Source organism: Bufo gargarizans, chromosome 3, assembly GCF_014858855.1.
Source record: "Bufo gargarizans isolate SCDJY-AF-19 chromosome 3, ASM1485885v1, whole genome shotgun sequence".
Classification (NCBI taxonomy): Eukaryota; Metazoa; Chordata; class Amphibia; order Anura; family Bufonidae; genus Bufo; species Bufo gargarizans.
The window spans coordinates 475,827,466-475,849,439 of NC_058082.1; the positions used below are offsets into that span (position 1 = coordinate 475,827,466).

The following is a 21,974-nucleotide window of genomic DNA, read 5'->3' on the forward strand; positions in this document are numbered from 1 at the left end:
GAAGTATAAGCCGCTCAGAAAAGCCTTCTGGGTAAGAATTTAAAGGGAAGCAATTAGTCCAACACATGACAGCTTGAGAGAGGCTGACGAGAGGAGGAGCTGAATACCACAACACAGAAACTCAAGGAGGAGGTTCTGAAAGGCCTCTGTCAGAGCTTCTCAGCTGTCTGGTTGTGACAGATGACACATGAATGGAATATTTGCATGTCTTCTGTGTTTTGTACCCACTCCTGCTTTTGGCTACCAAATCATAAGCCAATTCTGATGGGACCATACAGGCCTTAGAGCTGCTGCACAGACAGGATCCGTTGAGCTGTGTCTCCCCTGTGTGACTCCGTTCACCCAGGCAAACCAGGTGTAGAACAGCATGACACTGCCGTGCCCTGCATATGTGGTATGCTGGAGGAGCACTGTGAATTGTCCCTGCAGTGGAGGCTGAGGACACAGTGGAGGATGAAGAGGTAGAGGCGGACATTGTCGCAGGACCAACAGCCTGAGAACCTGGAGGTGGAAGCGGCGTCACCTGGCCATTTTGCTGATGTGGCTGGGCAGGAACCAGATTTACCCAGTGGGCCATAAAGGACATATATTGTCCTTGACAATAGTTACAGCTACTGACTAATTTTCCCAAAAAAGGCTGTATCACAAAAAAAATTCAATTCGGTTCATACAGAAGAAAGTCTACAATCACCCATCAATTTTCCCCATAAAGGCTGTTTCACAAAAAAATTTAACCAACGAATGGCTAATAGATGGAATTCGGTTTATACAGAACAAAGTCTACCATCACACAATTTTCCCATATTCTGTTTCCTATTAATACACCGGAAAAAAATAAATATCACAATTCACCGCAGAACGGCTAATAGGACGTACAAATCTATCCTATTAATACACCCTGTAAATGGCTTTTTGCCACTAATACACACAAAAAAGGGATGTAATTTTTTAACTGCACCGCTGAACGGAAAATAGGCCCTAATTTTTTTCCACTTATACACGACACAAAAGGCTTTAGAACATATAACTGCACCGCTGAATGCAAATATATTTTTCTTTTGCTACAAATACACGACAAAAAGGGCTTTAGAACATATAACTGCACCGCTGAACGACAAATAGGCCCTTATTTTTTTCCACTTATACACGACACAAAAGGCTTTAGAACATATAACTGCACCGCTGAACGGCAAATATATTTTTCTTTTGCCATTATTACACGACAAAAAGGGCTGTAGAACATATAACTGCACCGCTGAACGGCAAATAGGCCCTTATTTTTTTCCACTTATACACGACACAAAAGGCTTTAGAACATATAACTGCACCGCTGAATGCAAATATATTTTTCTTTTGCCACTAATACACGACAAAAAGGGCTTTAGAACATATAACTCCATCACTGAACGGCAAATATATTTTTCTTTTTTCCACTTATACACTCCACAAAAGGGCTTTAGAACATATAACTGCACCGTTGAACGGCAAATATATTTTTCTTTTTTCCACTTATACACTCCACAAAAGGGCTTTAGAACATATAACTGCACCGCTGAATGGCAAATATATTTTTATTTTTTCCACTTATACACTCCAGAAAAAGCTTTAGAACATATAACTGCACCGCTGAACGGCAAATAGGCCCTTATTTTCTTCCACTTATACACAACACAAAAGGGCTTTAGAACATATAACTGCACTGCTGAACAGCAAATATATTTTTCTTTTTTCCACTTATACACTCCACAAAAGGCTTTACAATATATAACTGCACTGCTGAACAGCAAATATATTTATCTTTTTTCCACTTATATACTCCACAAAAGGCTTTAGAACATATAACTACACCGCTGAACGACAAGTATGTTTTTCTTTTGCCACTAATACACGCCATAAAGGGCTTTAGAACGTATAACTGCACTGCTGAACGGCAAACATATTTTTATTTTGCTACTAATACACGCCAAAAAGGGCTTTAGAACATACAGCCAGGTCCATAAATCTTAGGACATCGATACAATTCTAACATTTTTGGCTCTATACACCACCACAATGGATTTGAAATTAAACAAACAAGATGTGCTTTAACTGCAGACTGTCAGCTTTAATTTGAGGTATTTACATCCAAATCAGGTGAACAGTGTAGGAATTACAACAGTTTGCTTATGTGCCTCCCAATAGGTTAAAAAGTAATGGGACATAATAAGAATCTTAAATCAAACTTTCACTTTTTAATACTTGGTTGCAAATCCTTTGCAGTCAATTACAGCCTGAAGTCTGGAACGCATAAACATCACGAGACGCTGGGTTTCCTCCCAGGTGATGCTCTGCCAGGCCTTTACTGCAACTGTCTTCAGTTCCTGCTTGTTCTTGGGGCATTTTCCCTTCAGTTTTGTCTTCAGCAAGTGAAATGCATGTTCAATAGGCTTCAGGTCAGGTGATTGACTTGGCAATTGCATAACATTCCACTTATTTCCCTTAAAAAACTCTTTGGTTGCTTTTGCAGTATGCTTTGGGTCATTGTCCATCTGCACTGTGAAGCGCCGTCCAATGAGTTCTGAAGCATTTGGCTGAATATGAGCAGATAATATTGCTTCAGAATTCATCCTGCTGCTTTTGTCAGCAGTCACATCATCAATAAATACAAGAGAACCAGTTCCATTGGCAACCATACATGCCCACGCCATGACCCTACCACCACCATGCTTCACTGATGAGGTGGTATGCTTAGGATCATGAGCAGTTCCTTTCCTTCTCCATGCTCTTCTCATAACTCTGGTACAAGTTGATCTTGGTCTCATCTGTCCATAGGATGTTGTTCCAGAACTGTGAAGGCTTTTTTAGATGTTGTTTGGCAAACTCTAATCTGGCCTTCCTGTTTTTGAGGCTCACCAATGGTTTACATCTTGTGGTGAACCCTCTGTATTCACTCTGGTGAAGTCTGCTCTTGATTGTTGACTTTGACACACATACACCTACCTCCTGGAGAGTGTTCTTGATCTGGCCAACTGTTGTAAAGAATTCTTCGGTCATCCACCACAGTTGTTTTCCGTGGTCTTCCGGGTCTTTTGGTGTTGCTGAGATCACCGGTGCGTTCCTTCTTTTTAAGAATGTTCTAAACAGTTGTTTTGGCTACGCCTAATGTTTTTTCTATCTCTCTGATGGGTTTGTTTTGTTTTTTCAGCCTAATGATGGCTAGCTTCACTGATAGTGACAGCTCTTTGTATCTCATCTTGATAGTTGACAGCAACAGATTTCAAATGCAAATAGCACACTTGAAATGAACTCTGGACCTTTTATCTGCTCATTGTAATTAGGATAATGAGGGAATAACACACACCTGGCCATGGAACAGCTGAGAAACCAATTGTCCCATTACTTTTGGTCCCTTAACAAGTGGGAGGCACATATGCAAACTGTAATTCCTACACCGTTCACCTGATTTGGATGTAAATACCCTCAAATTAAAGCTGACAGTCTGCAGTTAAAGCACATCTTGTTCGTTTCATTTCAAATCCATTGTGGTGGTGTACAGGGAGTGCAGAATTATTAGGCAAGTTGTATTTTTGAGGATTAATTTTATTATTGAACAACAACCATGTTCTCAATAAACCCAAAAAACTCATTAATATCAAAGCTGAATATTTTTGGAAGTAGTTTTTAGTTTTAGCTATTTTAGGGGGATATCTGTGTGTGCAGGTGACTATTACTGTGCATAATTATTAGGCAAATTAACAAAAAACAAATATATACCCATTTCAATTATTTATTTTTACCAGTGAAACCAATATAACATCTCAACATTCACAAATATACATTTCTGACATTCAAAAACAAAACAAAAACAAATCAGTGACCAATATAGCCACCTTTCTTTGCAAGGACACTCAAAAGCCTGCCATCCATGGATTCTGTCAGTGTTTTGATCTGTTCACCATCAACATTGCGTGCAGCAGCAACCACAGCCTCCCAGACACTGTTCAGAGAGGTGTACTGTTTTCCCTCCTTGTAAATCTCACATTTGATGATGGACCACAGGTTCTCAATGGGGTTCAGATCAGGTGAACAAGGAGGCCATGTCATTAGATTTTCTTCTTTTATACCCTTTCTTGCCAGCCACGCTGTGGAGTACTTGGACGCGTGTGATGGAGCATTGTCCTGCATGAAAATCATGTTTTTCTTGAAGGATGCAGACTTCTTCCTGTACCGCTGCTTGAAGAAGGTGTCTTCCAGAAACTGGCAGTAGGACTGGGAGTTGAGCTTGACTCCATCCTCAACCCGAAAAGGCCCCACAAGCTCATCTTTGATGATACCAGCCCAAACCAGTACTCCACCTCCACCTTGCTGGCGTCTGAGTCGGACTGGAGCTCTCTGCCCTTTACCAATCCAGCCACGGGCCCATCCATCTGGCCCATCAAGACTCACTCTCATTTCATCAGTCCATAAAACCTTAGAAAAATCAGTCTTGAGATATTTCTTGGCCCAGTCTTGACGTTTCAGCTTGTGTGTCTTGTTCAGTGGTGGTCGTCTTTCAGCCTTTCTTACCTTGGCCATGTCTCTGAGTATTGCACACCTTGTGCTTTTGGGCACTCCAGTGATGTTGCAGCTCTGAAATATGGCCAAACTGGTGGCAAGTGGCATCTTGGCAGCTGCACGCTTGACTTTTCTCAGTTCATGGGCAGTTATTTTGCGCCTTGGTTTTTCCACACGCTTCTTGCGACCCTGTTGACTATTTTGAATGAAACGCTTGATTGTTCGATGATCACGCTTCAGAAGCTTTGCAATTTTAAGAGTGCTGCATCCCTCTGCAAGATATCTCACTATTTTTTACTTTTCTGAGCCTGTCAAGTCCTTCTTTTGACCCATTTTGCCAAAGGAAAGGAAATGTTAGAATTGCGTTGATTTCCCAATATTTATGGACCTGACTGTATAACTGCACCACTGAACGGCAAATATATATTTCTTTTGCCACTAATACATGCCAAAAAGAGTTGTAATTTTCGCACTTCACCACACAACGGCTAATAAGCCCTTTTTTCCACTGATACAAGCCAAAAAATGCTTTACAACATATAACTGCACTGCACAAAGGCAAATAAGACGTAGAGCTGTATAATGGCAATTTGGATCCCCAGTCAGTGTAGCAAGGTGTAATAGGATTGTTCCTATTACCCGGGCTGTAACCTCCCCTACTGAACCCTGTTCTACATAAATGCTGTGGAATGATTCCTCCCTATCCTTTCCCTACACCTTGAATAATCTTTCCCTGAACTTGTAAATTGTTTTTTTTTAGCACAATAAAGTGTTTTCTAGCACTGTCCCTAGCGCTTGCTGATGTCTTTCCCTGCACTAAGTATACTGGAAAATGGCAGAATTTATAGGGCTATGACATCACAGGGCTGACTGGCTGCTGATTGGCTGCATGCATGGCATTATTGGTGATCCCATCTTCCCAGAGTTCCTTGCTCTATGTCCTCACACATACAGCAGCCATTTTAGGAAAAAATGTGATTCGTTACCACGAAGAGTGAGGAAATTCGGATTCGGTGCAAATCGAATAAAACGAGAAAACCACTTCGTCAACTTCGTTTCGCTCATCTCTAATTATCACATCTCGGATGATGGGCGTTTAAGTTGGCACTTCTTCTGTAAAGGATTTTCCAAACCACTAGTTAGAGTCAATGCCCTGTCATAAATCCAAAACCACTTATACCGAGTCACGTTAATGAATCTGTTACAGGACTCCAGCTAATCCCACAAATGAAGCCAACACCTAAGTGAATTATTCATTAGTGTGATGGACTCTGTTATTGCATCTGGGAAAGTATAGCAAGTGATATCTTCATCCTGCAATCTTATCCGTAGTATTACTATACCCTTCTTCTGTCCTTTAAACTTCCTGATCTATCCTTGGCACAATGATATAAATATACTGGACACCAGCAAATGCGTCAAGTAGTCACACGGGAGGGAATGTAACCGAGCACAGAGGGGGAGATTTATTAATAGTGTTGTATTTTGTGCCAGAATATTTTGTCTCCGCACATTGTTAAATGTGTTGTAAATTGTGAATAAAATGTAAGGCTAAAATCACATCCGTGTTTAGAAATCTAATAGGCTGCTCCAGCTGAGGGACAACCTGCGGTGATTTGCCGTATCCGGCATAGCAGGATTATGCCGGGAACACCGGATCCCCATTGACTACAATGCCATCCAACAGGGATACAGCTTCCATCAATCAGAAATGTCGGCTTTTGGCCGGACAAAAAGTCCTGCATGCACGACTTTTTGTGAACGTAACCTTAAAGGGATTTTCATAGATAGGTCTTCTGGATAGGTCATCATCAACTGATCAGTGGAGGCCTGACACCCGGGACCCCGCCGATCAGCTGTTTGAAAAGGCACTGGCTCTTGTAGTATCGTCATGGCCTTCTCTCTGCTCACCAAGCACAGTGCGGTACATTGTATAGCAACTGTGCTTGATATCACAGCTCAGCCCCATTCACTTAGGGGCTGAGCTGCACCTAGGACATGTGACCAATGAACGTGACATCACACGGCCTGGGGAAAGATGGAGAAGGCCCTGGTGCAACTGCGAACGCCACTGCCTTCTCAAACAGCTTATCGGCATAGGACAGGTCATCAGTTAAAAAAATCTCAGAAAACCCCTAATTGTGTTGTTAAATGCACCCAAGATTGTGAAAACCTGTCTGTTTTTTCGTGTGTATGGGACAGTCTGTGAAGAAGATGCAAAATAATGTGTCATAGGATTACACCACAGGGCTTTATACTAGGAGACTTTTACACAACTTTTTAGATCACCTTGGAGCCAGTACAGTTTCTTTGGGGTTTCGCCATTTTTGGTGCATTTTTATTTTTTAGTGGTGTTTTACACTCTTGAGGTGTCTTTTTTGGGTCAATGACACTTATTATTTTTATTTAATTGCAGCGTGCTCTGGGTCCTGCTTTTCCCCCTCATTGTCATAGACCTCAAATGGTTTTTACTGCTGCTTTTAAAAAAGTACAATGTGCAAAGGTGTTTTTCAATGTTTTTTTTTTTAAGTATTCTTTTTTTACAAATGTTTTTTTTCCCATACTACGTTCAGAAGAAGTGACATCACAGGGGAAGATACCTTCCCCCCAAAAAATGCCAGGCATGCAATAAACACCATAAAAAAATGCCAATTATTAAAACACACTATATGGGCAAAATAACATCAAAAATGTTTCTAAAAATGCTCATCGGAGGCATTTTTTGGCCCCAAAAAAGTAGGACTAATCAGGGGGGATTATAATGAGGGTAATAGGGGCACAAGGCTCCTGGGAGAGGGGGGGGGGGGGTCCATGACATGCCTCATTATAAATTGCTCCTGTTGTACCAATTCCTTCTCACTCAAACCACATCCTCCAGGCTTCATGTAGGGGTGGAGGAGCAGTGTTGGCAGCCTTCAGAACTCCCAGGCTGCAGTATTAGACATTACAAGCGCTGCCAGCCAAGACAGCTGTAAGGTCTTGCTACTCCCCTCCCCCACCCTCTATCCTAGGGCTCATGCACATGACCGTATTCATTTCTATGGGTCCTCAAAAACAGTGTAAAGATGTGATCTGTGTGCTCTACTAATCTGTATGGTAGTTCCACAAATTGGAGAACATGTCCTATTGTTGTCCGTTTTGTGGTCAAGAAATAAGAATTTATCTTCACCTTTAATACTGATTACCGTGAAAAGGGGCTAATTTTAGTAAAAAATTATCAACCCCACCAGACAGTGTGCCTGGCTTAATAGGGTTGATCATGGTGACAGATGCTTTTTAAGTACACCCTTACTGCAGCATGCCCTTGATTAATTGATCATCTGCAAGTGTGAGCACCTCTATAAAATCAGAAGCTTTGGCAGTTTGCTGGTCTGGAGTATTCAGGCATGTGTAAACACAATGCCAAGCAGGAAAGACATCAGCAGTGATCTTAGAGAAGCAATTGTTGCTTCCCATCAATTTGGGAATGGTTATAAGGCCATTTCCAAACAAATTAAATTCTATGGGGGTCATTTATTAAGAGCGCCGTTTTAGACGCCGGTCTTAATAAGGCCCTGCACTGGCGGTAGATCTGCCGAAGTTATGTAGTGGTGCCGGCCTCTACATAACTTCAGCAGATCCACCGCTGCTTCTAAATCTATGCCAGTTCCCTTGCTGGTGAACATTTAGACCGTTTTCTACACCTTCCCTTTCCCCGCCCACGCTATGCCTCCTTTTTAGACCTGATGTGAGTGGGAAAAAGAACCTTTGTGCCACAATCTGCCTAATATAGCCCTTTTCTGTTAGTAAATAACCCCCTTTATGTCTACAGAGAAGTTTATTCAAAAGTGGCCACGTTTGGTGAAAACCAAACACACACTAAAAAAGAAGTCACAGCACTCACCGATCTTAATAAAAGCAGTGGTCTTTATTGGCTACAAATCAGATAAAGATACAGGATAAAGACACACATCCCAGGCGGCCTACGGTCGTTTCACAAGCTCAGACACTTTCTCAAGGCCTAATGGGGGAGGTGCAACCACCCTTTTATCCCCCCACCCTTGATGCATGTATGCAAACAACATGTAAAGTACTAGAAAACATACAGATATAACAATATCATTAAAAACTATTATGCACATATTGCAAAAAGGAGGATCATTTATTTATTTATTTCTCATTTAGACCCTTCTGACCTAAAGCCCCAGTTCGAATAATCCACAGTACTTTACGCTGGAGTAATTTTGTGTGCCGATCCACACCGCTATTGGGTGCAAACACTCTGTGTAATCCTGAAAACCTTAATGCACATGTACATGGAGAGGATTAGACTGCATTAAGGTTTTCAGAGAGTGTTTACAACATGTGGCCTGATATTGTCCTGTTAAAAAATGGCCCTGGGCTGCACTACTGGTTCTCAGGGGTAGACTGGGAACTTAAAGTGGGCCTGTAAAAAACGAAAAGTGGCCCCATTTTGTAGTAGGGACCAAAATCACAGAAGGCAGGGCCAACTCAAGTACCATATTATGGCACATTATACCACCCCAGCAGAGCCAGATGCCATAGTGCATCACAAAATACTGCCCCAGCAGCAAAAGTACCTCCCCAAAAGCTGCCTATTTGTGGTGGCCAGTGCGACTTACCACATTCTTTCCTTCTACTCCAGTTGGCTTAGGGAACAAGTTCAGTTGAATTCAGGAGTCAGGAGGGGAGCGTCAGGTCATTACTTACCATGGATAGTGCCCATAAGGAGGGCTCAGCTGGCCCTCTGGGCATCAGCCCACCCAGAAGTTTCCCTGTAGGGTCTATGGCCAGTCTGTCCCTCCTGGTTCCATGACAAAGCAATGTAACGTTGATCTGTTAGTGTACTTGAAATGAAGACTTGACTGGTCCAGCTACCGCACATTATGCCACCCCACACTATAATCCCAGGAATATGTCTGGGCTGACATTCCATCTTGAAGGCCTCTTCATAGTTTTGCTTACATGGTCTCCACAAAAATCTCCATCTATTACTGTGTCCAAGACAAAAGCGAGACTCATAGCTGAAAAGGATAGACCTCTATTGCAGCCTCCATTGACATCTTGCTGTGCACCATGATAGCCTTTAAGAGCAGTGGTGTGAGTTCAATGTAACACCTATAACTGGATGTTGCGTGAAGGCCTCTTCACAGTTTTGCTTACATGGTCTCCAGAAAAATCTCCATCTATTACTGCGTCCAAGACAAAAGCGAGACTCGTCGCTGAAAAGGATAAACCTCTATTGCAGCCTCCATTGACATCTTGCTGTGCACCATGATAGCCTTTGAAAACAGTGGCATGAGTTCAATGTAACACCTATAGCTGGATGTTGTGCAATGTCATGCAAAAGCCATCTGAGGGTTTGTGTTCACATTGTTTACTGCCCTAGGCTTGGGATATGACGTCCAATTTCACTTGCAGTACAGAATGGATCACTACTCACCATTCTTCTAATCAGACTATCTGTGCAGAGGTTCTCCTCTGTGCACCTCTTGCTGTCATTCCAGTTTGATCATCTGCAGATTTAGGGACACCTGCTACTTCCTTGATTTGCATAACTTTACGGCCTGCCCTTCTTCAATGTTGAGGACTTTTTTATGCAAAAGGCTTAGTTCTGGTCCTGTGTCTATGTGGTAAGCTTGGTTCTCTTACTATATCCATGCAGCAAGTTTGATTCTGTTACTGAATGTACTAAGTTTGATTCTGCTATTGTATCTATGCACTGTGCTTGGTTCTGTTACAACATGGTCTACTTACCCTAATTATGCATTGAACTTAATTTTGATACTGAACTGTATACTGAGCTTTGATCTGTTACTGCATCTATGTACTAGTCTTAGCACCATATCTATACTTTAAAGAGTAAATAAACATTTGTATAAATGTTTGCTAACCTGTCCCTAATGCCCTATTTACAGTTTTTGTAATATTGTTTATTAATGTATTTTGTATTTTTATTACACTTTTCCCTCTCTAACTTGCACGTTTCACTGTGCGCTTAAAATCTACTTCTCTGTACACTGCTAACTGCTTATTTTTATCAATGGGGCCTCAGCGCAGGGAGTACGGGCAGTAGTGCACATTGCTGCTCGTGCCCCTGGAGGTTTACTAAATGCTGGTTTAGCGCATGGGTACCCTGTAACCATGTGCTACGCCAGGATTAGCTGAGCGGGCTCCTGCTTCGCTAAGCTAAGAGTCAGCTCTTAGCGAAGCGGGCACAGGCTGTAGACCGCTCAGCTAATCCTGGCATGGTACATGGGTACAGGGTACCCATGTGCTAAACCAGCATTTAGTAAACCTCCAGGGGACATGGGCAGGAGCAGCAATGTGCGCTCCTGCCCGTACTCACTGCGCTGCGGCCCCATTGATAAAAATGTCAACTCCGTACACCACTGAGCAGTCACCGGTGTACAGAGAAGTAGATTTTAAGCGTACAGGGAAACATGCACTTTGGCGAGGGTAAAGTGTAATAAAAATACAAAAAACATTCATAAACTTTATCACAAAAAGTGTTATTAGGGCATCAGGGACAGGTTAACAAAAGAATTATACAAGCGTTTAAACCTAGCAAATATGGTGCCAGAACACCCTAATCAATGATAGATGAGGTTCCATATTCCATATTCCATATTTCTCTGATAATATGGAAATGATCATACTTTTAGAAGTATCGTAATTATTTATAGGGTATTTGATTGCCTCAAACGATTTGCAGCAGAAAGTCTTATTGCCCCCTGTATACATGTGTATGCACTGTTTGTTCTGAAGATATGCACATGAAGGTATACATAATTACTGTGTGTACATTAGCCAGCGTACATAGCTATGTATGTACATAGTATGTAATTATACACATACACACCATCTTAAAATACTAGGTTGGAGAGGAGGGGGGGGGGGGGGCTGGGGGTCCAGCACCCTCAATCCAACCCTGTGTCCTGTATTGTATATTAATGCTTTTTGTACACATAAGAAAAATGATCAGTGTAGAAAAAATTGCCAAAAACATTATTTTACACATATATGACTTAACAGCTATTTCTATAAAGCTTTGGATGAGTAGCAGTGACATCTGCCTCTATCGTAGGAGGACTTTTTAGTGATACAAGAAGGCAGAATATTTTTGTACTGTATAAATATTTGATTCATTATATAATGTAGCTGGCTGGCATATTATACGTCATATACTGCACACTATATTATAGAAAGTAGCAAAGTGCAATGTCTCATATGATTCTTTAGGGCTGCATTACTTTGCTTTCGTTAGTGTAGTAGATTTACAAGCAGTCCTATGTAAAACTACTGACCCATACATTGCGATAAGACAGAGGACATGCTCAGCTCTGCTGCATCAGACATATACAGTACAGTCAGCATGTACAGTCCTTAGCACCTGACACAGCGTATACAGTAGCAGTAAGCACAGCCATGCGGTCTATTGATATACAGTGAAAAGATATAAGTTCTTACCCCACTAGATAGGCCAGAATGGAGAGCTGAACTATGCGGAATAAAATCCCCACCTTTTTGTTCTTGGCAATGACATATTTTTCAGTCTTATAGTCAAAGAGTGACAGGAACAAGCCTTTCCATGCGACCTGCCCCATTCTGTCTGCTCACATTGCAGCAGTGAATGAGGCAGAGAAAGGAAGGGAATGCAGCTCTGAAACACGAGAAAGAGCTCGCTGAACCCTGAGCACACCCAGGACAGCTCACTACAGCGCATAGTGTCAGGGAGACCCCAGGGTCAGAACACCCTCTAAGTCCAAACCCTGCAATAAATAATTCATATCATGTTTTATTTATGAACTTTAATTTCTATGCAAATACCAAATACATTTTAGAAAGATAATATATCTAGGAAATAGCTCACCTCCTCGCAATCACAGAGAGGTGCTCAAGTCTATATTGATTCACCCTTCAAAATACAAAATAATATCCAGTACTAGAAGACTGGCACACTCAACGTATTGAACTCTATGGATGGGTTTAAAGGGAACCTGTCACCAGGATTTTGGGTATAGAACTGAGGACATGGGCTGCTAGATGGCCACTAGCACATCCACAATATCCAGTCCCCATAGCTCTGTGTGCTTTTATTGTGTAAAAAAAAAACGATTTGATACATATGCAAATGAACATAAAAGAGTCATATCTTACTTGTGTGACCAGAGAAGAGTCATATTTTCAAGCTCTGACTCATCTAAGGTTAATTTGCATATGTATCAAATCGTTTTTTTTACACAATAAAAGCACACAGAGCTATGGGGACTGGGTATTGCGGATGTGCTAGCGGCCATCTAGCAACCCATGTCCTCAGCTCTATGCACAAAATCCTGGTGACAGGTTCCCTTTAAATCACAAAAAATTTATTGTGCATACAAATAAAATATTGAAAGACTCATTTTAGAAAGACTTGACCTGGGTGGTCTGTATAAAAAAAAAAAAAAAAAAAAAAGGTTGTCCAGGAGAGACATTAAAGGGATATTCCGGTTGTTACAAGTTATTCCCAAATTCCAATCCATAGGATAGGGGTTCACCCACTGATTCCCACTAATTAAGAGAACAGGGGCCCCATACCCCTCAGAGCCCCCCAAAAGAGCTTCGGGTCGAGCATGTACACTGTTGCTCCAGTAATCTCTACAGGAGTGGTGAGCACAGCCACTGAAATCCTATAGAGATAAATGGAGTGGCGGCTCACATGCCTGACCTGCCACTTTGTTTGTTTAAGAGGTCTCCATGGGGTGTGGGGTCCTTGTTCTCATGATTAGTGGAGGTTCCAGCAGTAGGACCCCACCAATCTAATAGTTACCCCTATCCTTTAAATAGAAGATAACTTGTAACTACCAGAATACCCTTTTAATGGTCGCGGGGTGGGGAGGGGGGAGGGGGGTGGGGGGGTGCAACTGTTGTGATGGTAGAATAAAGTGCTAAGAAAGGGCTCCTGTCAATTCTACTTGGCAATATGGTTGACCTTTCACTATGTGGCTTGACTCGAGATAGGCCAAGCAGAGCTCAGAGGAGACAAAGTGGCCCTTTACAGTATCACCATAGAGATGAGCAAAGTTCTTGAAATTAATTTCATATCCAATTTGTCCCAACTTGATTCTACCTGAATCAAAAGTGCTCCAATTGCTGTGCAAATTGGTATATGGCACTCTGAGATCACCCAGGATTTTTTCTATTTTGCCTTTTAAAAAATATCTTTATGTCTTGACCCTACTTTTAAGCTCTTTAACACAATGACAGCAATATCAAATAATGTCGGAGTGACTCTGACGTATATAGCTATGGTTGACTGTACAAACAGCATGTTCAAAAACACTCTGTGCCATCACATTTGTTATGCTTTGTAAAATTGAAAATACAGTATTTTTCTGCGTATAAGACTACATTTTAACACATGAAAATCTTCTTAAAAGTCGGGGGTCGTCTTATACGCCGGATGTCGTCTTATATGCCGGTATACGGCATGCTGAAACTTACTTCCTAGCCAGACTGGAGAAGCTGTCCTTCAGGGACAGGCACCCTCTAGCTGAACCACCGTGCGCTGCATCCTGGCCAGCCACTCCTGAAGCAGCCCCCTCTCCCTGCTCTCAGTGGTTTTCTTATGGCGGCAGTATCACATTGCGTACTACCACTCAGATTGTCCTAAAAACATGGAGGGCTGGGCAGGCAGGGAGAGCTGACCCACCCAATCCAAGCAGGCTTTTCATGCAGTGTGCACAGAAAATACCGGTACATCGCTTGCCGTGATTGGCTGGTTGTTGTATACTGGGTTGGATTGGCGATTCTGAGGGAAGGCAGCGGGAAGCAGGAGCATCTGCACTTCAGCCAATTCTAATGTTGGAACGGCGGATCTCTAATGAAGTTTGGTGTGCATCTTATCTGTGGTGAAAAAACTGTCTGTCTGGGGAGCAGATACATGTGGTGGTGAATACAGTACAACACCAGTATGTATACCGGTTCATACAGTACAGCACCAGTATCTGTACATACAGGACAGCACCAGTATCTGTTCATACAGTACAGCACCAGTATCTGTACATACAGTACAGCACCAGTATCTGTACATACAGTACAGCACCAGTATCTGTTCATACAGTACAGCACCAGTATCTGTACATACAGGACAGCACCAGTATCTGTACATACAGGACAGCACCAGTATCTGTACCGGTTCATACAGGACAGCACCAGTATCTGTGCATACAGTACAGCACCAGTATCTGTGCATACAGTACAGCACCAGTATCTGTTCATACAGTACAACACCAGTATCTGTTCATACAGTACAGCACCAGTATCTGTACATACAGTACAGCACCAGTATCTGTACATACAGTACAGCACCAGTATCTGTACATACAGTACAGCACCAGTATCTGTTCATACAGTACAGCACCAGTATCTGTACATACAGTACAGCACCAGTATCTGTACATACAGGACAGCACCAGTATCTGTACCGGTTCATACAGGACAGCACCAGTATCTGTACATACAGGACAGCACCAGTATCTGTACCGGTTCATACAGTACAGCACCAGTATCTGTACCGGTTCATACAGTACAGCACCAGTATCTGTACCGGTTCATACAGGACAGCACCAGTATCTGTACCGGTTCATACAGTACAGCACCAGTATCTGTACCGGTTCATACAGGACAGCACCAGTATCTGTACCGGTTCATACAGTACAGCACCAGTATCTGTACCGGTTGATACAGTACAGCACCAGTATCTGTACCGGTTCATACAGTACAGCACCAGTATCTGTACCGGTTCATACAGTACAGCACCAGTACATACAGTACAGTATACAAATGGCTAACAGTCAAGACCCCATCATGGCTCTACCAGCAAGAAGAAAGAAATATGAAGCCAGTTTCAAAGGGTAAACTTTGCCATGGAACATAATAACTGCGCTGCTGCAAGACAATATGGAGTAACAGAAAAGATGGTTCGAGACTGGAAAGCAAATGAAAAAGCGGTATGCCAAGGGGTAAGTGTGCATTAAGAAGAGGCACCCCTCATTGGCCAGAACTCGAAAAACATGTAGCAGACATGGTGAATAAGCATCGCTAAAACGGTTATGTAGTGACACGAAATAAAATACGTTTGTTTGCACTTCAGTGGCCAAATCTAACCCAGATCACAGCAACAGATTTAAGGCCACTGCATCCTGGTGTACTAGATTCTTGGAAAGGCATAGTATGGTACTGAGGCAAAAGACGAAAATTGCACAACAATTACCTGCAGATCTTGATGCCAAAGTAAATAGTGTTGGAGGGGTAGTCTTATACGGCGAGTATAGCCCAAACCCTATATTTTAACTGGAAAAGTTGGGGGTCATCTTATACGCACAGTCGTCTTATACGCCGGAAAATACGGTAGTCCAAAAATTGGCCCTAATTGGGGGCTGATGGTGTTTTTAATCAACAACTACAAACTATTGCGACCTCACAGCACACGTCGACTTTAACTAAATTAGTGAACTAACATATGTTCCTATAGGACCTAACTACGTCTTGCTTTATGCGCTGTTGTGTTATTATAAAACATCACTTTTATTTGTAAATTCCCTTAAAACCATAATGTAAATTAGTGCTCATTAAACTGTGACAGATTAAAACTATCAGGGGCCAGGGTTCGCTCCCTCTTTAGCTCTGTATGCCGCTGCTGTTAGTATTGCTTCACAGCGGTTGGATTGTATCAGTGACAACTTTAGCCTATTATCTCGGCTTGTAGTTTCCTTGCTTCTATTTCTATATTAGCTTTAATTTGCTCCTATATTTGGAGCTCCCTCACTGCCACTGAGTCTAAAAACACATACACCCTGCATGACGACATGTTTTGCCGGACACCCAGCGTCTTCAGGGGATTGTGTAGGTATGTGTGCAACGTGACGTAATTAGGACTGCCTATAGTGTGATTTCTAGGGATCCCTCTCACCCCTTTTGCCACACCTCCCTCGTTCCAGTAGGTTCACGCGCATTAGGAGTTACTCCCCCGGCCGCGTCACCAATCTCTCGATGTGTCACACAAGTTCGCGCATGCGTGCCGACTTAGAAGAAAAGACTCTCCCGACATTAGGTATTCTATGAGGGACTGCGCAGGTGTACGGAGTTTGAAATATTTTCCTTATCATGTAGGATTGAAGGGAACAGGCGCATCTCTTTAAGAGAGGTTTTTTATTTACCCCCCCCCCCTAAGTGCGCAGGCGCACCAACTTAGAGGAATTCCTTCTTTAGCCCACCGTCACAAGATGGGGAGCAAGTACCATAATTTACAAAATAGGTATATTGTAGCATTCGATCTATCTGGAGATAGATAATTTTTCTTATATTGCAAGTTTACACCATTGTGAGTATATTTACCAGGATGGAAGCTTTTTTGTAGTCTAACTGATCACCAAGGATCATTCGTTTTTGCTGTAAATATTGGATATTTGTGTCTATATAATTTATATCCCTATGTTGCTCTTTCCTTAGGTATATGTCAAAAATGGAATCCTGCAAATTATTCCACAAGCTTCATTCATCCATGGGTCCCTCTGATCACAGGGAAAAAGGGAAAAAAAAATCTTTTCACTGTGTTTTATTTTGTCATATTTTCTTTTTCTTTCTTTTTCTTTTCATTTTTTCACTTATTATTACGAGTTTTCTCTATTGTGTTTATTTTATTTTATGCTCTATTGTAAATTAGAGAAGTGCTGTTACATTATCTTACAGAAATGAAGAAAAGGTGAAACCTTCATTTATTCCAGTTGGTGACAGAGATTTTAGGCGATAAATCCATTTGGTCTCCTGTTCTAATCTCTTGTCAATGTCTCCCTGTCTAGGGCCTGCCTTTACTTTCTGTATCCCCCAAATTTTAAGGCCCGAGGGACTGCCTCTATGATATGTATTTATATGTTTTCACAGGGGTGTTTCTTCATTGGGTGTTCAGGTTACTAAGATGTTTGGAAATCCTTCTTCTCAATTCTTGAGTTATCTTCCCAACATAAATTTTGGTACATTTGCATTGGATCACATATACTACTCCAGTTGTTTTACAGTTAATATAGTCCCTTATGGTATACCGTAGGTCTTTCCATCAGTTGGATTTATAAACTCTTTTTTAGGGGACATATATTTACAAAATATGCACCCTCCACAGGGTAATGAACCCTGTTTTGATAACCAGGTTTTTGTGCACTTTTTCCTCTCTATCTGTGTTTTTTGCTCTGTTATAGGCTTTATATAGTGTCTTTTTAGGATAGCCTCTAGCTAGAAACCTTTGATACAATAGCCTACTTTCCTCCTCAAAAGCTGATTCATTGGTACTATTTATTTTTGCTCTTAGATATTGGCCTACTGTTATGCCTCTTTTAAGAGGCTGTGGGTGAAAACTCTCCCAATGGAGAAAGCTGTTGGTTGCAGTTGACTTTCTATATACCTCAGTGGTTACACTGCCATCAGATCCCAGATTTATTGTTATATCGAGAAAATTCAAACTTGTTTTCTAGATCTCTGCTGTAAATGATAGGTCTATGTCATTTCTGTTGAGGTTATCAGTTAACTCAACAAAATCCGATTCCTTGCCGTCCCAAAAAATTAAAATATCATCTATCTACCTTCGCCAGTATAAAATGTCATCAGTGTACAATGAGATGTGCTCAGTGAAAACATATTTATCTTCCCGATAGAATAGAAGAGTGAGCACTCACTCTGTGGCAAAACCCCTCAGATTTAATGGTAAAATCAATGGACAACAATACAATAAAAATAAAATACAAATAAAATATTACAATAGTAAAATAGTTGGTTGACCAGTTTAGTAACGCATTCCACCTAGACGAAGGGGCATATCTCAGTCATACAATAGCGGTGTCTTAAATAAGATTAAACATAATACTAAACTGTGAATTGAATATAAGAATATAGATCCGGTGAAAATAAACAGTGCTGGAAATCAACAGTGCAATAATGTGATCAACAATATTAATGACATATGATAAAATGACATATAATGTGATAAATGTGATGAGGTGATAGGACACCTAATAGGCTGTGCAGGCCGAAAGAGTTCCTCCCATAATAATGGATGACCGCAACCAAAAATGGCCAAATGAGCCGTTGAAATGTCTCAGCTTAATAGCTGTATCGCTTTCAATAGTGGCAATAATATGCCTATCTTTGTTGCAAAAGGTGAACTTTCCTGGTTGTGGAGTCTTACCTCCTATGACAGTATATTACTGCTGTGTACGTATGAAGTCGTCCACTTGAAGTCTGTTTGCAAATGCCGGGACTCCGCTGTACGAGACGCGCTGACGTCCGCGTTCTCGTAAGTGCTGCTTGTAAAGCAGTGACGTCTAATCTCGCGGTATTATGAGTGAGACTCCCGTCCGATCTCTCTGTCCGCTCAGACGCTATACAGCAGTGTAATTATCCCAGCAAAAGTAATTTTCAAATATCTCTTAGCGCATGGCCATGCGAAAATTCTTTCTGGAGGTTATAATGCAGTATCGCCCAGACGCGTTTCGGGACTGTTCTGGTCCCTTCCTCAGTGGTAATGGCGGACACTTCTAAACCTCCTCCTTTTTATACAATTCCTTGGTAGATGACAAGTCCCGGTTGAACGATCCAGGCAGGAATGATAATATATAATTATCGCCATATTGCGGTTTGGTTGCGTTTTTCATGCGGTTTTTTTCAAAGTAGTGCGTTTTTTATAAAATTAGATTCTACACATTATAATACATCTATATACATGATTAAAACTCCTAGAATCAATTCCAAATTCCTTAAAAATTGAAAAACTTATCATTAATCACTAAAATGGCATTACATATAAGAATGGTGGTTAATATAATGTAAAATAATATAAAAGTTGATCATATGGTATCTTGACAATGTGATGGAGTTCTTCCATATGAACTCCATCACATTGTCAAGATACCATATGATCAACTTTTATATTATTTTACATTATATTAACCACCATTCTTATATGTAATGCCATTTTAGTGATTAATGATAAGTTTTTCAATTTTTAAGGAATTTGGAATTGATTCTAGGAGTTTTAATCATGTATATAGATGTATTATAATGTGTAGAATCTAATTTTATAAAAAACGCACTACTTTGAAAAAAACCGCATGAAAAACGCAACCAAACCGCAATATGGCGATAATTATATATTATCATTCCTGCCTGGATCGTTCAACCGGGACTTGTCATCTACCAAGGAATTGTATAAAAAGGAGGAGGTTTAGAAGTGTCCGCCATTACCACTGAGGAAGGGACCGGAACAGTCCCGAAACGCGTCTGGGCGATACTGCATTATAACCTCCAGAAAGAATTTTCGCATGGCCATGCGCTAAGAGATATTTGAAAATTACTTTTGCTGGGATAATTACACTGCTGTATAGCGTCTGAGCGGACAGAGAGATCGGACGGGAGTCTCACTCATAATACCGCGAGATTAGACGTCACTGCTTTACAAGCAGCACTTACGAGAACGCGGACGTCAGCGCGTCTCGTACAGCGGAGTCCCGGCATTTGCAAACAGACATCAAGTGGACGACTTCATACGTACACAGCAGTAATATACTGTCATAGGAGGTAAGACTCCACACCCAGGAAAGTTCACCTTTTGCAACAAAGATAGGCATATTATTGCCACTATTGAAAGCGATACAGCTATTAAGCTGAGACATTTCAACGGCTCATTTGGCCATTTTTGGTTGCGGTCATCCATTATTATGGGAGGAACTCTTTCGGCCTGCACAGCCTATTAGGTGTCCTATCACCTCATCACATTTATCACATTATATGTCATTTTATCATATGTCATTAATATTGTTGATCACATTATTGCACTGTTGATTTCCAGCACTGTTTATTTTCACCGGATCTATATTCTTATATTCAATTCACAGTTTAGTATTATGTTTAATCTTATTTAAGACACCGCTATTGTATGACTGAGATATGCCCCTTCGTCTAGGTGGAATGCGTTACTAAACTGGTCGACTAACTATTTTACTATTTTAGTATTGTGATATTTTATTTGTATTTTATTTTTATTGTATTGTTGTCCATTGATTTTACCATTAAATCTGAGTGTTTTTGCCACAGAGTGAGTGCTCGCTCTTCTATTCTATCAGTTTTTCTTACATTGAGGTGAGGCGTCCTCAATTTAGCTTGCAGCACCGCATCATCCACTAACAGCAGTGAGCCGCGACATTCTGTTAATATTTATCTTCCCACCATCCTAAAAATAAATTAGCGAAACTTGGTGTTTTAACACACATTGTATTATTGGAAAAACAGTGTCTTATTCTCAACAAACGTTCCAAAAATTATGCCTTATAAGGGGCAGATGCTTGTTCCTGTTTATACATGTTGTGGTAATGTGTACAGTGCTGGAAGGCCTGTATATCACACCCAGATACCTCAGCTGGGTGAGATTACAAAAATCCAGAAAGCTTCAGGGGTTTCAGCAAAGTGTAGTTTGCTCAGACAGTTTTGTCTAGATTTTGTTCTGGGCTGGATTTTATTTGGACTGGTGAATAGGTTTAGTAGTGGGATCTGCCATTTTGCACCCTTTCAGGACATGTATTGCCTTTTGCTGAGGATATCGCATCTGAGGCCTGCTGTTGTAATCATGGAGGGATAAAACAACCCTCTGTGTATGACTGAGAGAGAGAGAGGATTTGGAAAAGTAAGCCTGCAGAGGCTCTGTGTGGCACACAAGGCTATGTGAAAGCCTGAAGTTTGGAGGGCCCAGCGACGCTTGCAGAAAGAGGGTCGCACGGTCAGAGTTAGGAGGACTTCTGAACCTTAATCCCCCAAAGATACTGGTGTGGTCACAGCCAAGATGCTGCTGGACCATGTGGCTGAGAAGCCGGATGGTACCCTGTGTGTGTACTGCGCTCTTTTGGTGAGGTAGAGACGACCTATGTATTAGGTAGTGCCTAGACTGGCAGGTGTTCATTTCATTATGTTTATGTTTGTGCAGGTGCTGAAGTGCCACAATAAAGCACCATTTGGACTTCAACCCCGTTGCTAGAGGAGAATTCTGTGATTGCGACCCCCTTTGAGAGAGCGATCCCTTACAATGTACAAGTGTTTAATGATCAGAAGAAACAGTGTCTTGTTCTGAGTGAGCCTGGTAAAATTCACCCTTTAATTAGGAGCAGCAGCAGTGCAGTGTGGATGTGGTATGGGTAAGGGTATGGAGATAATGGCATGTGGCCACAATAGTAGCAGCAGAAGTAGCAGCTCAGCATGGAACAGACAATGCAGTAGATTTGTGTGCTGCTGTTTGAGGGTATTAGTAGTATCAATGGTGGCTTTATAGAGGTAATGGTAGTGGCATTAGAAAGAGTAGCAGCTGCAGTGGTGGCAGCAGCAACAGCAGCCATACAGTGCAGAACATGATGGTAGGCAGG

The 21,974-nt window shown here is 41.5% G+C and overlaps 1 protein-coding gene across 3 annotated transcripts in view; it reads right to left on the reverse strand.

Annotated features, from left to right (window-relative positions):
- The window catches only part of P2RX5 (purinergic receptor P2X 5), a 134,566-nt gene extending 122,365 nt beyond the window's left edge, over window positions 1–12,201 (reverse strand). The window contains exon 1 of one of the 3 annotated variants that reach the window (XM_044286778.1): window positions 12,004–12,200. In XM_044286778.1, the coding sequence (XP_044142713.1) occupies window positions 12,004–12,140 (137 nt within the window). In that variant the 5' untranslated portion in view covers window positions 12,141–12,200. Of the gene's footprint in view, window positions 1–12,003 lie in introns of all 3 variants that reach the window. The other 2 variants (XM_044286780.1, XM_044286779.1) reach the window with 2 other exon arrangements.
- Window positions 12,202–21,974: the final 9,773 nt, after the last annotated feature.